Source organism: Tenrec ecaudatus, chromosome 1 (assembly GCF_050624435.1).
Source record: "Tenrec ecaudatus isolate mTenEca1 chromosome 1, mTenEca1.hap1, whole genome shotgun sequence".
Classification (NCBI taxonomy): Eukaryota; Metazoa; Chordata; class Mammalia; order Afrosoricida; family Tenrecidae; genus Tenrec; species Tenrec ecaudatus.
The window spans coordinates 59,298,533-59,316,083 of record NC_134530.1 but is presented as its reverse complement, the minus strand read 5'-3'; the positions used below and the strand labels follow the sequence as shown (position 1 = coordinate 59,316,083).

The 17,551-nt window shown below is 39.4% G+C and overlaps 1 protein-coding gene and 1 non-coding gene across 8 annotated transcripts in view; both read right to left on the bottom strand.

Moving 5' to 3' along the window:
- ZMYM4 (zinc finger MYM-type containing 4) overlaps positions 1-17,551 on the bottom strand; it is a 171,181-nt gene that overhangs the window by 26,963 nt on the left and 126,667 nt on the right. For all 7 annotated transcript variants that reach the window (XM_075553759.1, XM_075553764.1, XM_075553768.1 and 4 more), the window contains 5 exons: positions 12,457-12,510; positions 11,901-12,080; positions 11,383-11,477; positions 2,168-2,339; positions 1,904-1,999 (listed from right to left, as the gene is read on the bottom strand). In XM_075553759.1, the coding sequence (XP_075409874.1) occupies positions 1,904-1,999; positions 2,168-2,339; positions 11,383-11,477; positions 11,901-12,080; positions 12,457-12,510 (597 nt within the window). The remainder of the gene's footprint in view (positions 1-1,903; positions 2,000-2,167; positions 2,340-11,382; positions 11,478-11,900; positions 12,081-12,456; positions 12,511-17,551) is intronic.
- On the bottom strand, positions 2,601-2,734 carry LOC142437818 (small nucleolar RNA SNORA18). Its single transcript, XR_012782333.1, has one exon. It is a non-coding gene; the product is annotated as a small nucleolar RNA SNORA18 (small nucleolar RNA).

The following is a 17,551-nucleotide window of genomic DNA, read 5'->3' as shown; positions in this document are numbered from 1 at the left end:
TATTACTACAGCATAGGTATTCATATACCTGGTACAAAATAAATTCAAAAGTATTTTCTGAATTAATGAACAATAGAAATACTTAGGCATCTCCTGAAGCTATTCCATTCAAGGTCCTACAGTCTAAACAATATTCTCTCCACACTTCCCTATGTTCTCGAAAACCAACAGTGCAGTGGCTCGAAGTGGACGCTAGAGGCCTGACAGACCACTCCCAAAACCCTAAACTCAATGCTATGGAGTCAATGCTCACTCAGCCCTGACCCCGCCGTGGGTTTCCCTGACTGTAAATGTTTCTGGGAGTAGAGAACCCAGTCTTTAGCCTATGGAGCTGCTGGTGGTTTCAAACTGTCAACCATGGGGACTGCAGCCCAACTCATAACCACTACCCCACCAGGGTGCCTATGAAAAACCACTGTAGGAGTTTATTTATATAAGCCTGGTGTAGAGAGACTGCATTTAGAAGAAGGTAACTAGTCAGCTACAGCACAGAGCCAGAACTCCTTTCTCCACTAGGGAGGGCTATGAAAACCAGAGTACAGACAGAGCCGTGTGATCACCCTCAGTTGGAAAAAGCATTAGCATTGAGTTGAACTTGACTCACCGTGACCCTCTAGAACTTAGTAAAACTGTCCCTAGAAGTTTCCGAGGCTGTAAACCTTTACAGAGTAGAAAGCCTCATCTTTCTCCCAAGGAGCAGCTGATGGTTTCAAACTGCTGACCTTGCAGTTAGCAGCCCCAACACATAACACCCTATGCCACTGGGGCTAAAAACTCTAGTTATGTGGACATACCCATCTATCTCTGCCTATGTCATTCCATAAAGAATTTAAACAGCGTATAAAATATAAGAAAACATTAAAAAATGAAAGATTTTAGAAGCGCATGATAAGGAATGCGGTGCCACCGTAAGTCAGCTTCATCCGACGACAAGCCTGAGACCAAAGAGAACTAGTGGAGGCCCGAAAAGCCTATCTGAACTGCTCATTTGGCTGCAAGCACTCTGGGCTAAAATAAATTCATGACCAAGGTTGGTTTTATTGTTGGGAAAAATTACTACACAATCAGCAAGGCTTTTCGAGGTAGTTTACTCAAAATGGAAAGAAAAGTCTCACACTGGGTCCTATCTGGGTCACTATACAGACAGAGAGAGCAATAATACATTTCCGATATCTGCACAGTTCTAGAAAATGAAATGAAATTCTGTATTGCTTCATAGTAAGTGCATAGTCAAAAGTAAGAAACTTTTTTTTAATATAATATGCTCTTTTTGACTTAGTTACAAGGGTTTGCTTTTTGAAAATAGTTAAAATAACTGCAGGTTACAAAATATATCCTGATTTCAGATATTAAAATATTAAGGAAAAGTGAATTCTTTGATTATAGAAACATGAAATGGTAGACCACCCTGGAAAATAGTTTGGGGAATAAAGGAAGGATAAAGCAGTGAATTATATGCATAAAGATAGTTACCATGGCAAATTCTTTTACATATATTTTACCAGAATAAAAATACAAAATTTAAATTAGGGAGGTGCAAGAAGGTACAATAACAGATAAGAAGACGTAAGTAAAAGATGCTGTCATCCAAAAGCAGGATATGCGCATTCCTAGAGCCCTGATTCAAGACAACTAAGTCAAAGTAATATTACGGGACTAGCTTGTTTTATTAGAAGTGATAACATAGACTAAAACAGAAGTCTACATCTGAATGAGGCAATAATCTATTGATGGGCAAAGCAGTACCTAGAGTAAGGTAGGGAGAAAGTTGGAGGTAAGATAATTTCTCTTCTTAGCTTTAAGACATCAAGTTTTAAATAATTTTAAACATTTAACTTGAAAAATTTAAATCCACAGTTATGTTACAAATAATTCCAACCAAAGAGATAGAAACACATTTCACCTCTACACCCTAGTTCTGAGGATTCTTGAGAGAGGGCTCGGTCTTGAGAATTTCCTAAGGGATCAGAACATGGGCTAGATGAGGCATGTTCAGCACCTGATAAGGAGAGAAGACAGGTAAGACATTTAAATAAAGATGGGAAATTAAGTAAAACTTGAATGTATTTCTTACTTAGGATTGATCTCTTCTGTGGATGTATTTCCACAGCCCTATTTGCATTTCCTTTCACCTGGGTCAAGAAACACATTCCTGTTGTGTATTTACCTCCACATTTTAGATCCCCCTGTTCTTCCTTGGCATTTTTCCACTGAACCCAGTTCTTCCAGGCGTTGACTCCATACATGTACTTGAGTGTCATCCCAGACACTGAGCACCCTTGGAGAGCTCCCTGAATAAGGCTTCTGGGCTCCACAGACACTAGAGACTTCTTCCGACCCTAGAAAAGGACCATGAAATTGAAGAAGAGTTACACTAGCAACCAAAAGTGATTTTAAAGTTAGTGATCAAGACAGGGGCCCCACCATAACAATAGATAATATAGATCAATGAAGACAAGGGAACGTTCAGAAACAGGTTTACATAACTAAGGGGACTACAAAAACTTTGTGGAAAAGTGGATTTAGAAGATAATGGAATTTCTCTATAAAAATTTTAGGCCCCCTCATATGCAATGAATTGACTTTTTTTTTTTCTTCATGTTTGTCTTGCGGTTCTTCCTCACAGATCCAACCAATAGCAGTTCTGCGAGTAAAGCAAACCACACAGTTACTCTGTGAGGCGTTTCCAACGATCTGGGTCTACAGACGAGGCCCCACCGGGATAGACCTCAACTGAATTGACTTTTAACAAAAAGATGCCAATGAAATTTAATGGGGGAAAGTCTATTCCAACTATGGGATTGAAACAACTGGATCTCCATTTGCAAAACCCCCAAAGAGCCTTGACCTCTGCCTAAAAGCAGACCCAAGCTAGAAAACAGAGACCATGTCAATTACCACGGGTACAGAGACAATCTTCAGCTAAAACACGAAAAATAACGTAAGCTATTCAAGAATACACATTGATAATGGGAATTTTCCAAAAATTACAATCTTTTGCTCAAAGGAAACCATTAAGACAATGAAAATGGACAAAGAATAAACTATTTGCACACTCACAGCTGATGAACAGTTGTATCCAGGGCACAGAGCACTTACTAAATAAAATTACAATAAACCCCCACAAAAATGGGGGGAAGGGTCCAAAATATTTTACTTGACATTTCACAAAAGAACATATGCTTATGAAAAGATGCTCAACATCATCAATCATTGGGGAACTACAAATTAATACCACAATGACATATACTACTACACACACCACAATAACCCAGTACGAGCGAGTGTAGGGCTGCTTTCTGGGGTTTCTTCTCAAAACTCTAACATACTCACTGCCATGGAGTCAATGCTGTGAGTGTGTGAGCCTGGAAGTATGTATGGGAACAGAAAGCCCAGTCTTTCTCCCACAGAGCTGCTGTTGGTTTCAAACTGCCGACTATGCAGACAACTGCCCAAATCCTAACCACTAAACCACCAGGGCACCTTAGGCTATAAATTAATGGTGGCAGATTGCTTTCTCTTTCTCTTGCACTGTGACTAAGGGCTCAATCAGTCTTTTCAGTTAGCAACTCAAGACTTACTGTACCACCAGAGGTTCCTATCCTCCACTTAAACAAAGAGCTTGCTACAAGTCAGTTCTGACTCAGAGCAACCCGATGACCGGAAATGCCTCTCCAGAGTTTTGAAGCTGTAAATCTTTACAGGAGTAGAAAGTCTCACCTTGTTCCCATGGAGCAGGTGGTGGGTTTGAACTACTGGCCTTGTGGTTCTTAACCCAACACACAATCTACTATGCTACTAGGGCTCCTTACACATCACTCACTCACTCGCTCGCTGTTACCAAGTGGATTCAAAGCGCAGTATCCCTATGAACAGAACAGAGCTGCCCTGTGGACCTCAGACTAATTTTGTAAGGGCAAAGAAAGCTGCATCTTTCTCCTGTGGAACAGCTGGTGGTTCGAACTGTGGCTCTTCCGGTTGGCAACCCAAAGCAGAACCCACTAAGAGGGCTAACATTGTTGTTAGCTGTCAGGTTCCAAGGAGTCCGATCTAACCCATAGCAATCCTATGCACAGCAGAATGAACCACACTGGACCACCCTCCTGCAATTGCTCCTGTACCTGAACCCATTGATGCAGACACCCTGTCAATCCATCTCAATGAGGGCCTGCCTCTTTTCCCCCCACCCCTTCACTTATCAAATATGAAGTCCTTCACCATGGACTGGTTTCTCCTGACAATATATTCAAAGTACATAAGGCAAAGTCTTGTCATCCTTGTGTCTAAGCTGCACTTTGGCTTGATTTTTTCCAATACACAGCAGCTTGTCCTTTTATCAGTCCACGAGACTTTCAATATTCTTTTCCAGCACCACAATTCAAATGTATCGATTCTTCTATAGTCTTCCCTATTCAATAGCCAACATTCACATGGATATGATGCAATGGAAAATATTATGGCTTGGGTGAGGTGAACCTTGGTCCTCAAAGTAACATCCTTACTTTTCAATATTCTAAAGAGGTCTTGTGCAGCAGATTTACCCAATGCATCACATATCTTTCGATCTCTTGAATCCTGCTTCCATGAGCAATGCTTATTGATCTAAGCAAAACTAAATCTTTGACAACTTCAACCTTTTCTCATTTATCATGCTACATATTGGCCCAGCTGTGAGGATTTTAGTCTTCCTTACACTGAATTAGAATCTGCTGCAGGCTGCAGTCCTTGATCTTCATCAGCAAGTGCTTCAATTCCTCCTCACGTTCAGCAAGCAAGGTTGTTTCATTTGCATTCCTCAGGTTGTTAATAAGCCTTCCTCCAATCCTGAGGCCACTACTCTTCATATAATCTAGCTTCTCTAACGATTTGCTAATCAGACAAGGATACAACCATGACACACACCTTTCCTGATTTTAAACAATACAGTATTCCCTGGTTCTGTTTGCATAACTGTCTCTTGAGCCACAAACAAGTTCCTCACGAGCACCAGGAAATATTCTGGAATTCTCACTCTTCTTAAGGTGATCCATGGCTTATGATTCCCACACAGTCGAATGCCTTTGCACAGTCAATGAAACAGAAGTACAGAGCTTTCTGGTATCCGATGCTTTGAGCCACAATCCATCTGACATCAGGAATGACAGTCCTTTGTTCCACGTTCTTGTCTAAATCTGGTCTAACTCCTGGCAGTTTCCTGTCAATGTATTGTTGCAACCATTGTTGGATGATCTTGAGCAAAATTTTACTAGTGTGTGATATCAATGATACTGTTCTACAGTCTGAGCATTCTGTTGGGTCACCTTTCTGTGGAATGAGCACAAATACGGATCTTGTCCAGTCAGTTGGCCACATAGCTGCCTTCCAAATTTCCGAGCACAGACAAGTAAGTGCGTTCAGTGCTTCACCAGCTTGTTGAAACATTTCAGTTGATAGTCCATCAATTCCTGAAGCCTTGTTTTTGGCTAATGCTTTCAGTACAGGTTGGATAGCTTCCTTCAGCATCAACAGTACTTGCTCATATGCCACCTCCTCAAACGGTGGAATGACTAATCCTTTTTGGTACAGTGACGCTATGTATTCTTTCCATCTTCTTTGGATGTTTCCTGCATCATTCAGTATTTTGCCGATATAATCTATCAATATTGCAACTTGAGGTTTGAATTTTTTTCTTGAGTTCTTTCAGTTTAAAATATGCTGAATATGTTCTTCCTTTTTGGTTGTCTAGCTCTAGGTCTGTGCACATTTTGCTTCAATATTTGACTTTGTCTTCTCCAGCTGCTCTTTGCATTAAAAAAAATCATTTTATTGGGGGTTCGTACAACTCTTACCATAAACCATCCATCCATCCGTGTCAAGCGCATGTGTACATTTGTTGCCATCATCATTCTCAAAACATTTGCGCTCTACTTGAACCCTTGGTAATTGCTCATCCCCCCCCCCTCCCGCTTCCTCCCTCCCTCTTGAACCCTTGATAATTTATAAATCATTATTATTTTGTCATGCCCTTCCCATTTTTCTACTCAGCTACTCAATTTCATTCTTTTTTTTTCAAATTACTTTAGCTACTCTATGATTAAATGCAAGTTTCTTCTGACATCCACTCCGATCTTTCGTTTCCGGCGATTTAATGACCCTGTGTGGTCTTGATGTCCTCCTACAGCTCATCAGGTCTTCTGTTTCTGTGGCCAGTGTGTCACATTTGTTCTTGAGATGTTTTCCAAATTCAGGTGGGGTAGATTCACAGTTATATTTTCACTCTATTGGACTTGTTTTAATTTTCATCACTTATATCCTGAAATTACATATGAGCAATGTAACAGCCCCTGGTCTGGTTTTAGCTGTGATATTGAACTTCTCCATTGTCTCTCCGCACAGATTTAGCCAATTTTGATTTTTGTGTATTCCATCTGGAGGTTGCCTTTTGTATTTTTTTTAATATTTTATTAGGGGCTCATACAACTCAATTGTATAAAGCACATCCATACATTCCCTGCCCTAATCACTTTCAAAGCATTTGCTCTCCACTTAAGCCCTTGGCATCAGGTCCTCTTTGTTTTTCCCCTCCCTCCCCGCTGCCCTCTCCCTCACGAGCCCTTGAATAATTTATAGATTGTTATTTTGTCATATCTTGCCCTATCCGGAGTCTCCCTTCCCACCTTCCCTGCCGTCCATGTCCCAGGGAGGAGGTCACATGTAGATCCCTGTAATCAGTTCCCCCTTTCCAACCCACTCACACTCCACTCTCCCAGCATCGCCCCTCACACCCTTGGTCCTGAAGGTATCATCCACCCTGGATTCCCTGTGCCTCCAGCCCCCATATGCACCAGTGTACAACCTCTGCCCTATCCAGTTCTACAAGGTAGAATTCAGCCTTTTGTATTTTTGAGAAAAGGTATCTGCCATCAGTTTATAAAAATAGTGAATGACCCCAATTAAGTAATTTTTTAAAAATAGTGAATGGTGAGCGAGAGGGAAAAATGAGGAGCTGATGCCAGGGGCTTAAGTAGAGAGCAAATGTTTTGAGATTGATGAGGGCAATGAATGTACAAATGTGCTTTACACAATTGATGTATATATGGGTTATAATAAGAGTTGTATGAGCCCCTAATAAAATGACAAAACAAAAAATAGTGAATGGTACAGACAGTGAAGTGCAGCGACTGGGACAACAAAGCCCATCATCTCCAAACAGTTATCCCTTCAGTCCTCGACTAAGTACGAGCCACAACCATGGAATGAGTTTAAGTTAGGATCAGGAAAAGGAAGCACTTAATATTATTTCAGCTTTTGAAAGTTGTCGTAATGTTGTGATATCAAATATAAAATAATAATCACATTGTTATAGTAAACATCAATCATCCAATTTAAATGTACCAGAACCACATAGTAAATATGTCAAGATCACAGCAAGTTAACAACTTCATCAACATTGATTGTAGACATGGAAACAGATTACTACTCCAATGGAGTTGAAGCTACTTCACCCAATGGTTTCCTGCATGGTAGCTCTAAAACATGACCATGAAATGGAAGATTGCAACAAAGAAATGAAAGGTGATTCAAGTCATTTGAGACACTAGTTGTGAGGAGGAGGTCTAGCTGTGACAGAGTGAATGGCTCACTATAAAAGAGCTACAATCTATGAATGAACAACTGAGGTGAGAATGTGGCAAGAACACATCAAGTTTTTTAAAAGTTGAAGGATGCATTGCTTACATCCTTCAGACCCTTGGAACAGTCTAGTTCGAAAGCAACTTGATCCAGGGCACAGAGAATTCATGAGCTCCATTCTCAACAGTGCAGTATTAAAAACCCATAATCTGCCAAAGCAACTTCTACTTGCCCTAGCAATAGGCCAGGCCACACTATATTTAGGACTGATGACTTAATCTGGAATTGAAACCTGTGCGTTTGTCACAGTGGAAAACTACCTACATTAGCTATGTAGTTAAAGAGCTCAAACTTATATAGAACTCTTTATAGTCAACATGGAAGTAAATCAGCTCTGCTGATCTGAAATTTAGATTTTTTAATTAGGTACTGGGGACAGGTTTTCTTGCCTTATAGTGCTTCCTAGTTTACAGCATGATGCATATGATTTTCTAACTTAGTGTTAGGAGATATTATTTTCTATCTTTAACCTTAGTTATCTAAGAGTTTAATATTACTGAATTCCAGACATTAAAATTGATCATCATAAAGCTAAAACAATAACCTAAAAGAAACAAAAACTAAATCCTGCCTTCTTTGGGGGAAAGGAACCAGGGTAAGGAAACAGAACAAGTTGGAATAAGTTGTGTTGTGTTAGCATATGGGTGATGTAAACTTCAAATTGGAAGATATTCTGACTCCCACTCATAAAAGCACTCAATCAGTGTAACTTGCAAAATGCATAAACATCTGACAGTTAGAATTTAGAGTGTTGATGGAAGAAATAATTTTTAATGTGTACTATTTATTTTATGTTTTAAAAATCATTTTATTGGTGGCTTGTACAGCTCTTATCACAATCCATACACACATCCATTGTGTCAAGCACATTTGCACATTTGTTGCCATCATCATTCTCAAAACATTTCCTTTCTACTTGAGCCCTTGGTATCAGCTCATTTTCCCCCTCCCTCCCTGCACTCATTCCCTCATGAACCCTTGACAATTTATAAATTATTATTTTGTCATGTCTTACACTGTCTGACATCTCCCTTCACCCACCTTTCTCTTGTCCATCCCCAAAGGAGGGGGTTATATGTAGATCCTTGTGATCAGTTCCCCCTTTCTAACCTATTTTCTTAACATGATCTTTTCCAACTTTATTTCCTGTTTAATTACAGAGTTCTTTGGTAGACTTACACGGTTAACTGCTGTATTCTATCAGTATCATGTATCAACAGAGTGATTATGATCTTTATTTATATAAAATCCAAATATTTAGCCAATTTATCATTTCTTAATCTAATCTTTGTACACCTTCCATTTTTAAGTGTTTAAGTGAGTGCAAAAATGTAGTGATATAATTCACCAACCAGTAAAACTTTACTTCTACAGAGAAAAAGGTATTTGCTATGAACAAGTTGTTGGTTTTGCAGACTTCTCTCACACGATCTCCAGCTTCTTCCCATCACCAAGACCACACTTTCCAATGATTTTCCTTTCTTTGTTTCCAACGTTTGCATTTCAATTACCAATACAATTGATTAAATGTTGAATCAATTTCCAACTGAAGTCATTGGTAGAACGCTTCAATGTATTCATAACTAGCCTTTTGATTGGTGCATAAAGTTGACTGGTAGTTGTATTGACTGGATTTTCTGTTTGTTTGTTTTTTTACTGGATTTTCTTAAAGGTGGACTGATACAGTAATCTCATCACAGACCACATTGTACTTCATGACTGATTCTGAAATGTCCTTTCTGAACAAAAAAAGATCATATCATTGTGAATGAGGGGGGCGTGCAGATTGGAGACACAAAGCCCATCTGTAGGCAACTGGACATTCCCTTACAGAAGGGTTGCGGGAAGGAAACGAGCCAGTCAGGGTGCAGTGTAGCAACAATGAAACATATAACTTTCCTCTACTTCTTAAATGCTTCCTCCTGCCCCATTATCATGATTCCAATTCTACCTTACAAATCCAGTTAAACTAGAGGATGTACACTGGTACAGATAGGAACTGGAAACACAGGGAATTCAGGGCAGATGATCCCTTCAGGACCAGTGGTGAGAGTGGCAATACAGGGAGAGTGGAGGGCAAGGCGCGATAGAAAACGGGAACCAATTACAAGGTTCTACACATAACCTCCTCCCTGGGGGATGGACAACAGATAAAGTGGGTAAAGGGAGACGTAGGAAAGTGTAAAACATGACAAAATAATAATAACTTATAAATTATCAAAGGTTCATGGGGGAGAGGGTGGTAGGGAGGGAGGGGAAAATGAGCTGATACCAAGGGCTCAAGAAGAAAGCAAATGTTTTGAGAATGATGATGGCAAACAATGTACATATGTGCTTGACACAATGGATGTATGCATGGATTGCGATAAGAGTTGTACAAGCCCCCAATAAAATGATTTTTTTTTAAATGTCCTTTCTGACAATGAATGCCACATCATCCTTGATTGTGTTATTCCCTACACAGTACATCATGATTTTTTAAAAATCATATGATTGTTTTATTCAAATTGTCCAATACCAGTCCCATTCAGGTCACTAATGCCTAGGATATATAGATCATTTTGCATTACATTTCATTTTTGACCACTTCCAATTTTCCTAGATTCATTCTTCGCACATTCCAAGTTCCAATCACCAGATGTTTGCAGCTGTTACTGCTTGAGTTGTACCTATCAGCAAATGAAGATCCTGAAGGTTCCACTCCCACATGCTTTACCCAACTTTATCACCATGGTCTACTTCCTCCGAGAAATCAGCTTGACCTGATGGGCCCATTCTCCAGCACTATCTCAGACCACATTCACCTTCCATTCGTCTTCAGTAACTAACAGTGTGTCAAAGCTCTGCATTAGGTCTTCAGGGCTCTCTCCTCCAGAGTGGGAGCCCAGTACTTCTTCGTCTGCTCTTAGTCTGGAAGCTCTGCTGAAACCTGTTCACTTGGGGTGACCCTGATGGCCTTTGAAACACCAATGACACAGCCTCCAGCATCACAGCCACACCCAAGCCACCATAGTAAAACAAACTGACCGACAAGTGATAGAAACACACAATACTACATATTATATGGTTCCACTTATAGAGCATTTTAGTAAAGGTAAGCATGCAGTAGATGACAGGAACTAGAGATGGAGAAGGAATGTAAATGCCAATAAGGATATATTTTGAGAATAGAAATTACTGTATTCTGAATTATGATTGCAAAAGTAGTTACAAGACTTATCAAGTAAGTATATCGTATATATTAAAAGTTAATATTAAATATAATCAGAGTGCCATAAAACTAATTAAATAAAGTAAGGCTAATATTTTTTAAGCTTCAGTAGGAGAAAACTTTTCAACATCAAACAGTCCATACTAACTTCACTACTACATTAAGCTATATAAAATAATTACTACTTTACTGAGATAATATGGGGGAGCTAAACTTAGAAACTTTAAAACAAGGTTTTAAACGGTTAAAAAAATCAACTCTAAACAACAACCAAAATAACCTCGATTATAGAAATAGCAGAAGAAGCTTCTGCTAAAAGAAATGTAAACGAAAACACATGGTTCTTGTCTTGTGGAAATAAAAACAAAAGTGCAAAACCACAAGGCTGTAAAATAATGTGTTTGGCAACACACATTGTTTTCAACAGTTGGGCAACAGCAAAAACTAATCAACTCCTGCAGAAAAAGGGAAACTTTATGAAAAGTGATGGCATTGCTTACTCTTCGCCTGGGCTGCGGGAACCCGTCTCTGTGCCGTCGTCTTGCTCGAGACCGCGCCTGAATTCCTTGCCCTTTATTAAGGGGGTCAAAGGACTCTGTAACAACCAGCACAAAGCATCCTGTGAGGCAAGTAACGCTGACGTCGAGGAGGGTGAAATATCAGGTAATTATCATCATATTATGCTGTTTCTCATAAAAACAATTGGAGAAATAAGAATTTCTCCCATATATGTAAAAGAAACAAAGGAATGTATTACTTGAGTGAAAAACATCACTGGCAATCAAGAAATGATGCTATACGGTTACTGTGGGAAAGGTAAAAAATTAGAAACAAAAGAAACTATCCAAACCCCAAATTACTTTAAGAATAATATGGTACAAATTAAGACCTTCAAAAACAGGTGCCATTTGTGTCCTCAATCATTATCTCTCATTAGGTTTCTTAATCATGTCAATTAATATTTACACCAATCTTTTAAAATAAAAAACTTTGGACTGACAGACTATGTTGCACAAACCTGATGGAAAATCTGCTTCTAGATCCTGTTCTGTTTCCCCCTTTGAGAACTGCTTCAACTCAGAGTCAGCCTCTTGTACAGCATTTGACTTTAAGGCATAATGATTCAGTTCTTCCTCCCAGCTATGTGGAGTCGACACTGCCTCTGACTCGAGATCACCACTATATGTACTTCCTTGGTCTGAAATTTACAGAAAACAAATATTTAGCCCATAAATAAGACAAACCCTTCACATGCTCAAAAACCTTTCTAAAATTCTGGGCACCAAACACTGAGATAAGTTTGCTACATAATAACCTAGGTACAATGAAAAAGAAGTAACTTTGTCCACTAGGCTCATAGAAGCAGGCACTTTAAATCATAATTTCACTTAATCCTTAAAATAAATACCTTAGGAGCTGAAACTTTTCTCACTACAGGTTAGCACATATTACAGATATTTGATGATGCTTCAAATAGCTAAAACTACGAATATTAAATACTAGAATTCTGTGTCTATTCTGTTTGGATTTCTATTAGTACCAGACAGTATTATTTCTAAGATCAAAATTATTACCTTTTTCAAATATCTTGGTGTCTAGGAAGAGCTCCTGTTCAGAAGTTTGAGATCCTAAAGAGTTAAAAAACAAAAACTACATAATAAGAGGATTTATACACACATTCACAGTAACTCTTACAATATCAAGTGAAAGGTATTTAAAATGTAGGCACCACGTGCAGGAATCACGAAAGAACTCCTGTTCTCATCGAGTCCACTGCGACTCGCGGCAACCCCGTCGGGCAGCGCAGAACTGACCAACAGCGCTCCCAAGGCCGTAATCCTTACACAGCTGCCAACCCTCCTCCCACTGCGTAGGTGGTGGGAACCAAACATCAGTTTTTGATGTAGCAGGCAAGCACTTAACCACTGCACCACCAAGCCTTCTGTCAATTACATTAATTATATAATATAGCTTTCTATATATAAAGGATCCTTCTCAATACCACCAGCATTAAACGCAATGCATGCAGTTAAACACATTACTTATACTTATGGTGTTACTGATTATGCAAAGGTATTAGACTATACGGATCCTAACAAACTAAACACCAGGAAGAATGCAATTGCAGACTACTTCATTTTAATTATGCAGAATCTATATATAAACTGAGGGGCAGTTCTTACAACAGAACAAAGGAGTACTTCATGATTTAATCAGAAAGGTGTGTCTCAGGTTGTACCCTTTTATCATATTTATTCAAACCATATGCTGAGCAAATAGTGCGGAAACTGGACTATTTGAAGAAGAATGTGGCATCAGGATTGGAGGAAGGCTTAATAACGGGTAATATACATATGACACAACCTTGTTTGTTGAAAATGAGGAGAGCTTGAAGCACTTGCTGATGAAGATCAAAGACGCAGCCTTCAACATGGATTGCAATCCAATGTAAAGAAAACCAATAATCTTTGCAGCTTGCAGTTGGACTACACCCACATCAACAGTATCTTCAACTCTACGTCATTGGAAAAATTATTGATGTCATCAATGCAATTGTCTTATACCCCAAGGGGATGCTGCAAATATTTTTCTTTTTAATTTCTAAGCTTTTGTTTTTCTGTCTTTTGTTTCTTTGTTGTGGTTCTTGTTTTTGTCCTAATTGAATCGGAGTCGTTCATAACCTGTGGACAAACAGACGGATTCTGGGCTCCTCCTTAACTCTGGCCTAAATCCAGGAAGAGTTAGTTCTTATAACATGGTCCTGTTTGACACTCGCTTTCATGAAACGGTCACTGAAGACAAGGGTGCCACAGCAGGGCAGTGAAGAAAACAGCTGGTGCCCAGCTATCAACTGGAATAGTGTTTGGTATCTTAAAGGCTTGTATTCAAACAAGCAACCATCAAGGTGAGGCATCAATTAAGTCCACACAAAGAAGCACACCAGCCTTGATCCAAAGATGACAATAACAAAATCCAAACAGACGAAAGGAAAAGTATCAGATGTTCAACTGTGAACACCCAGTCTGTAGAAGGCTGTAGGAGGCTCTGGGGGACAGCGGGGGCCCAAAGCCATCTGCAGATGAGTCAGATTAAACCTCCGGAAGATCCTCTTTTGGAAGATGTTATTATTGATTATGCAAAAGCATTCGAATATAAGGATCATAACAAACTATAAGTAACACTGAGAATACTAACACTTGCCACAGGCAAGGGACTCAAGCAGCTTTGCTGAGACAGAGATTAATGTAAACTTGATGATGATGGATCAAACCATGGTATAATATGTTGCTCGGTCAGTTATCCTCCCTCTTGACCCAATCTGAATTTGCTTTAGGCTCAAGTATTTCTTGCTTGTTCCATGACAGAATTTCTTCTCTGACTTTTCTTCCTTACTCTTTATTTGTATTTATATCTTTATAGTATTATTATTATTATTTTCTTCCTGCTGCTTGCTTTTGTTTTTTATTGTTTCTGGTGGGCTTCCCAGTTTGTGAATTACAGAAGGAGTAGATGTATACAGAAAACAATTGAGACAATGGTTTATCAGGGATGTGGATGGAGGTGGGGAGGATGAGGGGCTAGGAGCAAACAAGGGACTAAACTAGAACTGATTATGACGATGTATGTACAACTTTTCCTCTTGCATGTTTTTTTTATCATTTTATTGAGGGCTCTTATAATTCTTACTACAATCCATATATCAATTGTATCAGGCATATTTGTACATATGTTGCCACCATTTTTTTCTAGACCATTACTTTCTATTGTTATAGAGCCTTGTTATAGACTCCTCTTTTTTCCCCTTCTCCCCCCAACTCTCAGGACCCTTTAATAGATTATAGCTACTGCCACTACTACTCTTGGGTTGCATGTGTCATACTCCAGTCTAGACCGAAGTGAGCGGCAGCACTGGGGTCATGTAGTGAGGGGTGAGGAAGCCTCAAGGAACCAGAGGAACACTGTGTGACTCATCGGTGCTTTACTGCACCCTGATTGACTCATCCTACCCGTGACCCCTGGTCCATTGTCTACAGATGGGCTTTGGGTCTCTGCTCCAACCCTGCTGGTTCTCAACCATATGGTTTTGTTGGTTTGTTAAGGGACTTCTGATGCCTGTTACCGGGTCCTGACACCTCATCATTGTACAGGCTTAGTTATATAACTCTTTTTAAAAGCTATTTAACCATGAAAGGACATGGTATGTAAATAATAAATTTATCAAGAAAACTACTAAACTAACCTCCCCGATACAATCGCTGAAGACAAATGGGTGCATAAGCAAATGTGGTGAAGAAAGCTGATGGTGCCTGGCTTTCGGAAGATATAGCGTCTGGGATCTTAAAGGCTTGAAGGTAAACAAGCGGCCATCTAGCTCAGAAGCAACAAAGCCCACATGGAAGAAGCACACCAGCCTGTGCGATTACAAGGTGTAGAAGGGATCAGGTATCAAGTATCATCACAACAAAAATGGTAACATTGTGAATGAGGGTGAGTGTGGAGTAGAGACCCAAAGCCCATCTGTAGGCAACTGGACATCTTACGGAAGGGTCGCGGGGAGGAGACGAGCCTGTCAGGGTGCAGTGTAGCAACGATGAAACATACAACTTTCCTCTAGTTCTTAAATACTTCCTACCCGCCCCACTATAATGATCCCAATTCACCTTACAAGTCTGGCTAGACCAGAGTATGTACAATAGTACAGATAGGAACCAGAAACACAGGGAATCCAGGGCGGGTGATCCCTTCAAGACCAGTGGTGAGAGTGGTGACACTGGGAGGGTGGAGAAAGGGTTAGGTGGAAAGGGGGAACTGATTACAAGTATCTACCTATAACCTCCTCCCTGGGGGATGGACAACAGAAAAGTGGGTGAAGGGAGATGTCAACAGTGTAAGATATGACAAAATAATAATTTATAAATTATCAAGGGTTCATGAGGGATGGGGGAGCAGGGAGTGGGGAGCGGGGAGACAGGGGGAAAATGACGAGCTGATGCCAGGGGCTTAAGTGGAGAGCAAATGTTTTGAGAATGCTGAGGACAATGAATGTACAAATGTGTTTTACACAATTGATGTATGTATGGATTGTAATAAGAGTTGTATGAGCCCCTAATAAAAGGATTAAAAAAAAAACTAAGTAAAAATAGAGAGGGAAACCAAACTTGACCAATGGTCAACATAGGTAAAAGAGAAAGTTATTGCTAAGTAGGCATTGAATTTATGCTAATAACTTAGGAAGGATATTAATAATGGCTGTATAACACAAAGCGTATGATCAATGGCACTGAACTATACATGTAGAAGTTGAGGAATTGGAGAATGTTTTGTTGTGTGTATTTTTGCCACAATTAGGGGAAAAATAGTTACATCAGTAACAATGAGTACCAGGAAGAAAAAAATGTTCTAGAATTCAACGTGGTGATAATTGTACAACTATTCTTGACATGATCAAATTACTGAATTGTATGACATGTGTATGAAGTGCTAATAAAATTGTTCAAATACAGAAAGAAAACCAAAATCCTCACAAGAACAACAGACAGCATCATGGTAAACAGAGAAAAGATTAAAGCTGTCAAGATTTCATTTCACATAAATCCACAATCAGTGATCATGGAAGCAGTAGTTTAGAAATCAGAAAATCTGCACTGAACAAATTGTCAGCATAAGACCCTTTTAAAAAAGTGTTGAAATGCAAAATCGTCACTGTGAGAGCCAAGGTGGATCTGCCCCACGCCCTGGTGTTTCATGAGTATAAACTGTGGATGTGAATAAGAAAGACTGAAGAAGAACTGATGCATTTCAATGATGGTGCTGGCGAAGAAGACTGACAGTGTCATGGACTGCCAGAGGAACAGACAATTCTGTCTTGAAGTAAGTACATCCAGAAAGCTCTTTAGGAGCAAGGGTAGCAAGACATTGTCTCACATACTTTAGGCATGTTATTAAGATTTAAGCTTTTACCAACCTCTCAGAATACATATGCTTTTAAAACTCACTGCCAACACAATAGAAAACTTGAGTGCTTTTTAAACACTACAACTTTATTTTTTTTAAAAAACAAACCCAGGTAGCATTTATTGTGTAAACCAATACTCAGTGGCTGGCTTTCTAAATCCACCATGGGGTGGGAGCGCGGATGGCGGCTTCTCAAGAAAGGAACAATCTCTTGGCGACTCAGAGATAGTATATTACATATTACAAATTTCAAGCATTTTGAACACCATTTCCTTAGCTCTTGATAAGATTATTAATCTTTCTACCTGTATGTTACAAAAGAAAATCACATCTTCGAAGAAATAACTTCACTACTTCCAGTTTAGAAACATTATGAAAATTATTATTGAATCCTGGTTGTTATCATGTGCTTTGGAATCAGACAGATATGAATTCACATCTTGTTTCCACCCCTTATTAAGTGCATAAGCAGGGAAGGATCTTATTTTCCAGATGAGGGCATTGAAATACATAAATAATGGCCCTCGGTCAAGGGTTGGTGTGAAAGTTCCATTAAGTTATCACAACGCCCGAAGCACACGCAAGGCAGAATCTGCGATTATCACCACTCCACACTGACTGAATAGAATTAGCCTATAAGGCATTTGGAAGTAAATGGTTTTCCATTCTAAGGTTCTATTTACCCTTTCCTAATATGCTGCTTACTGTAAAACA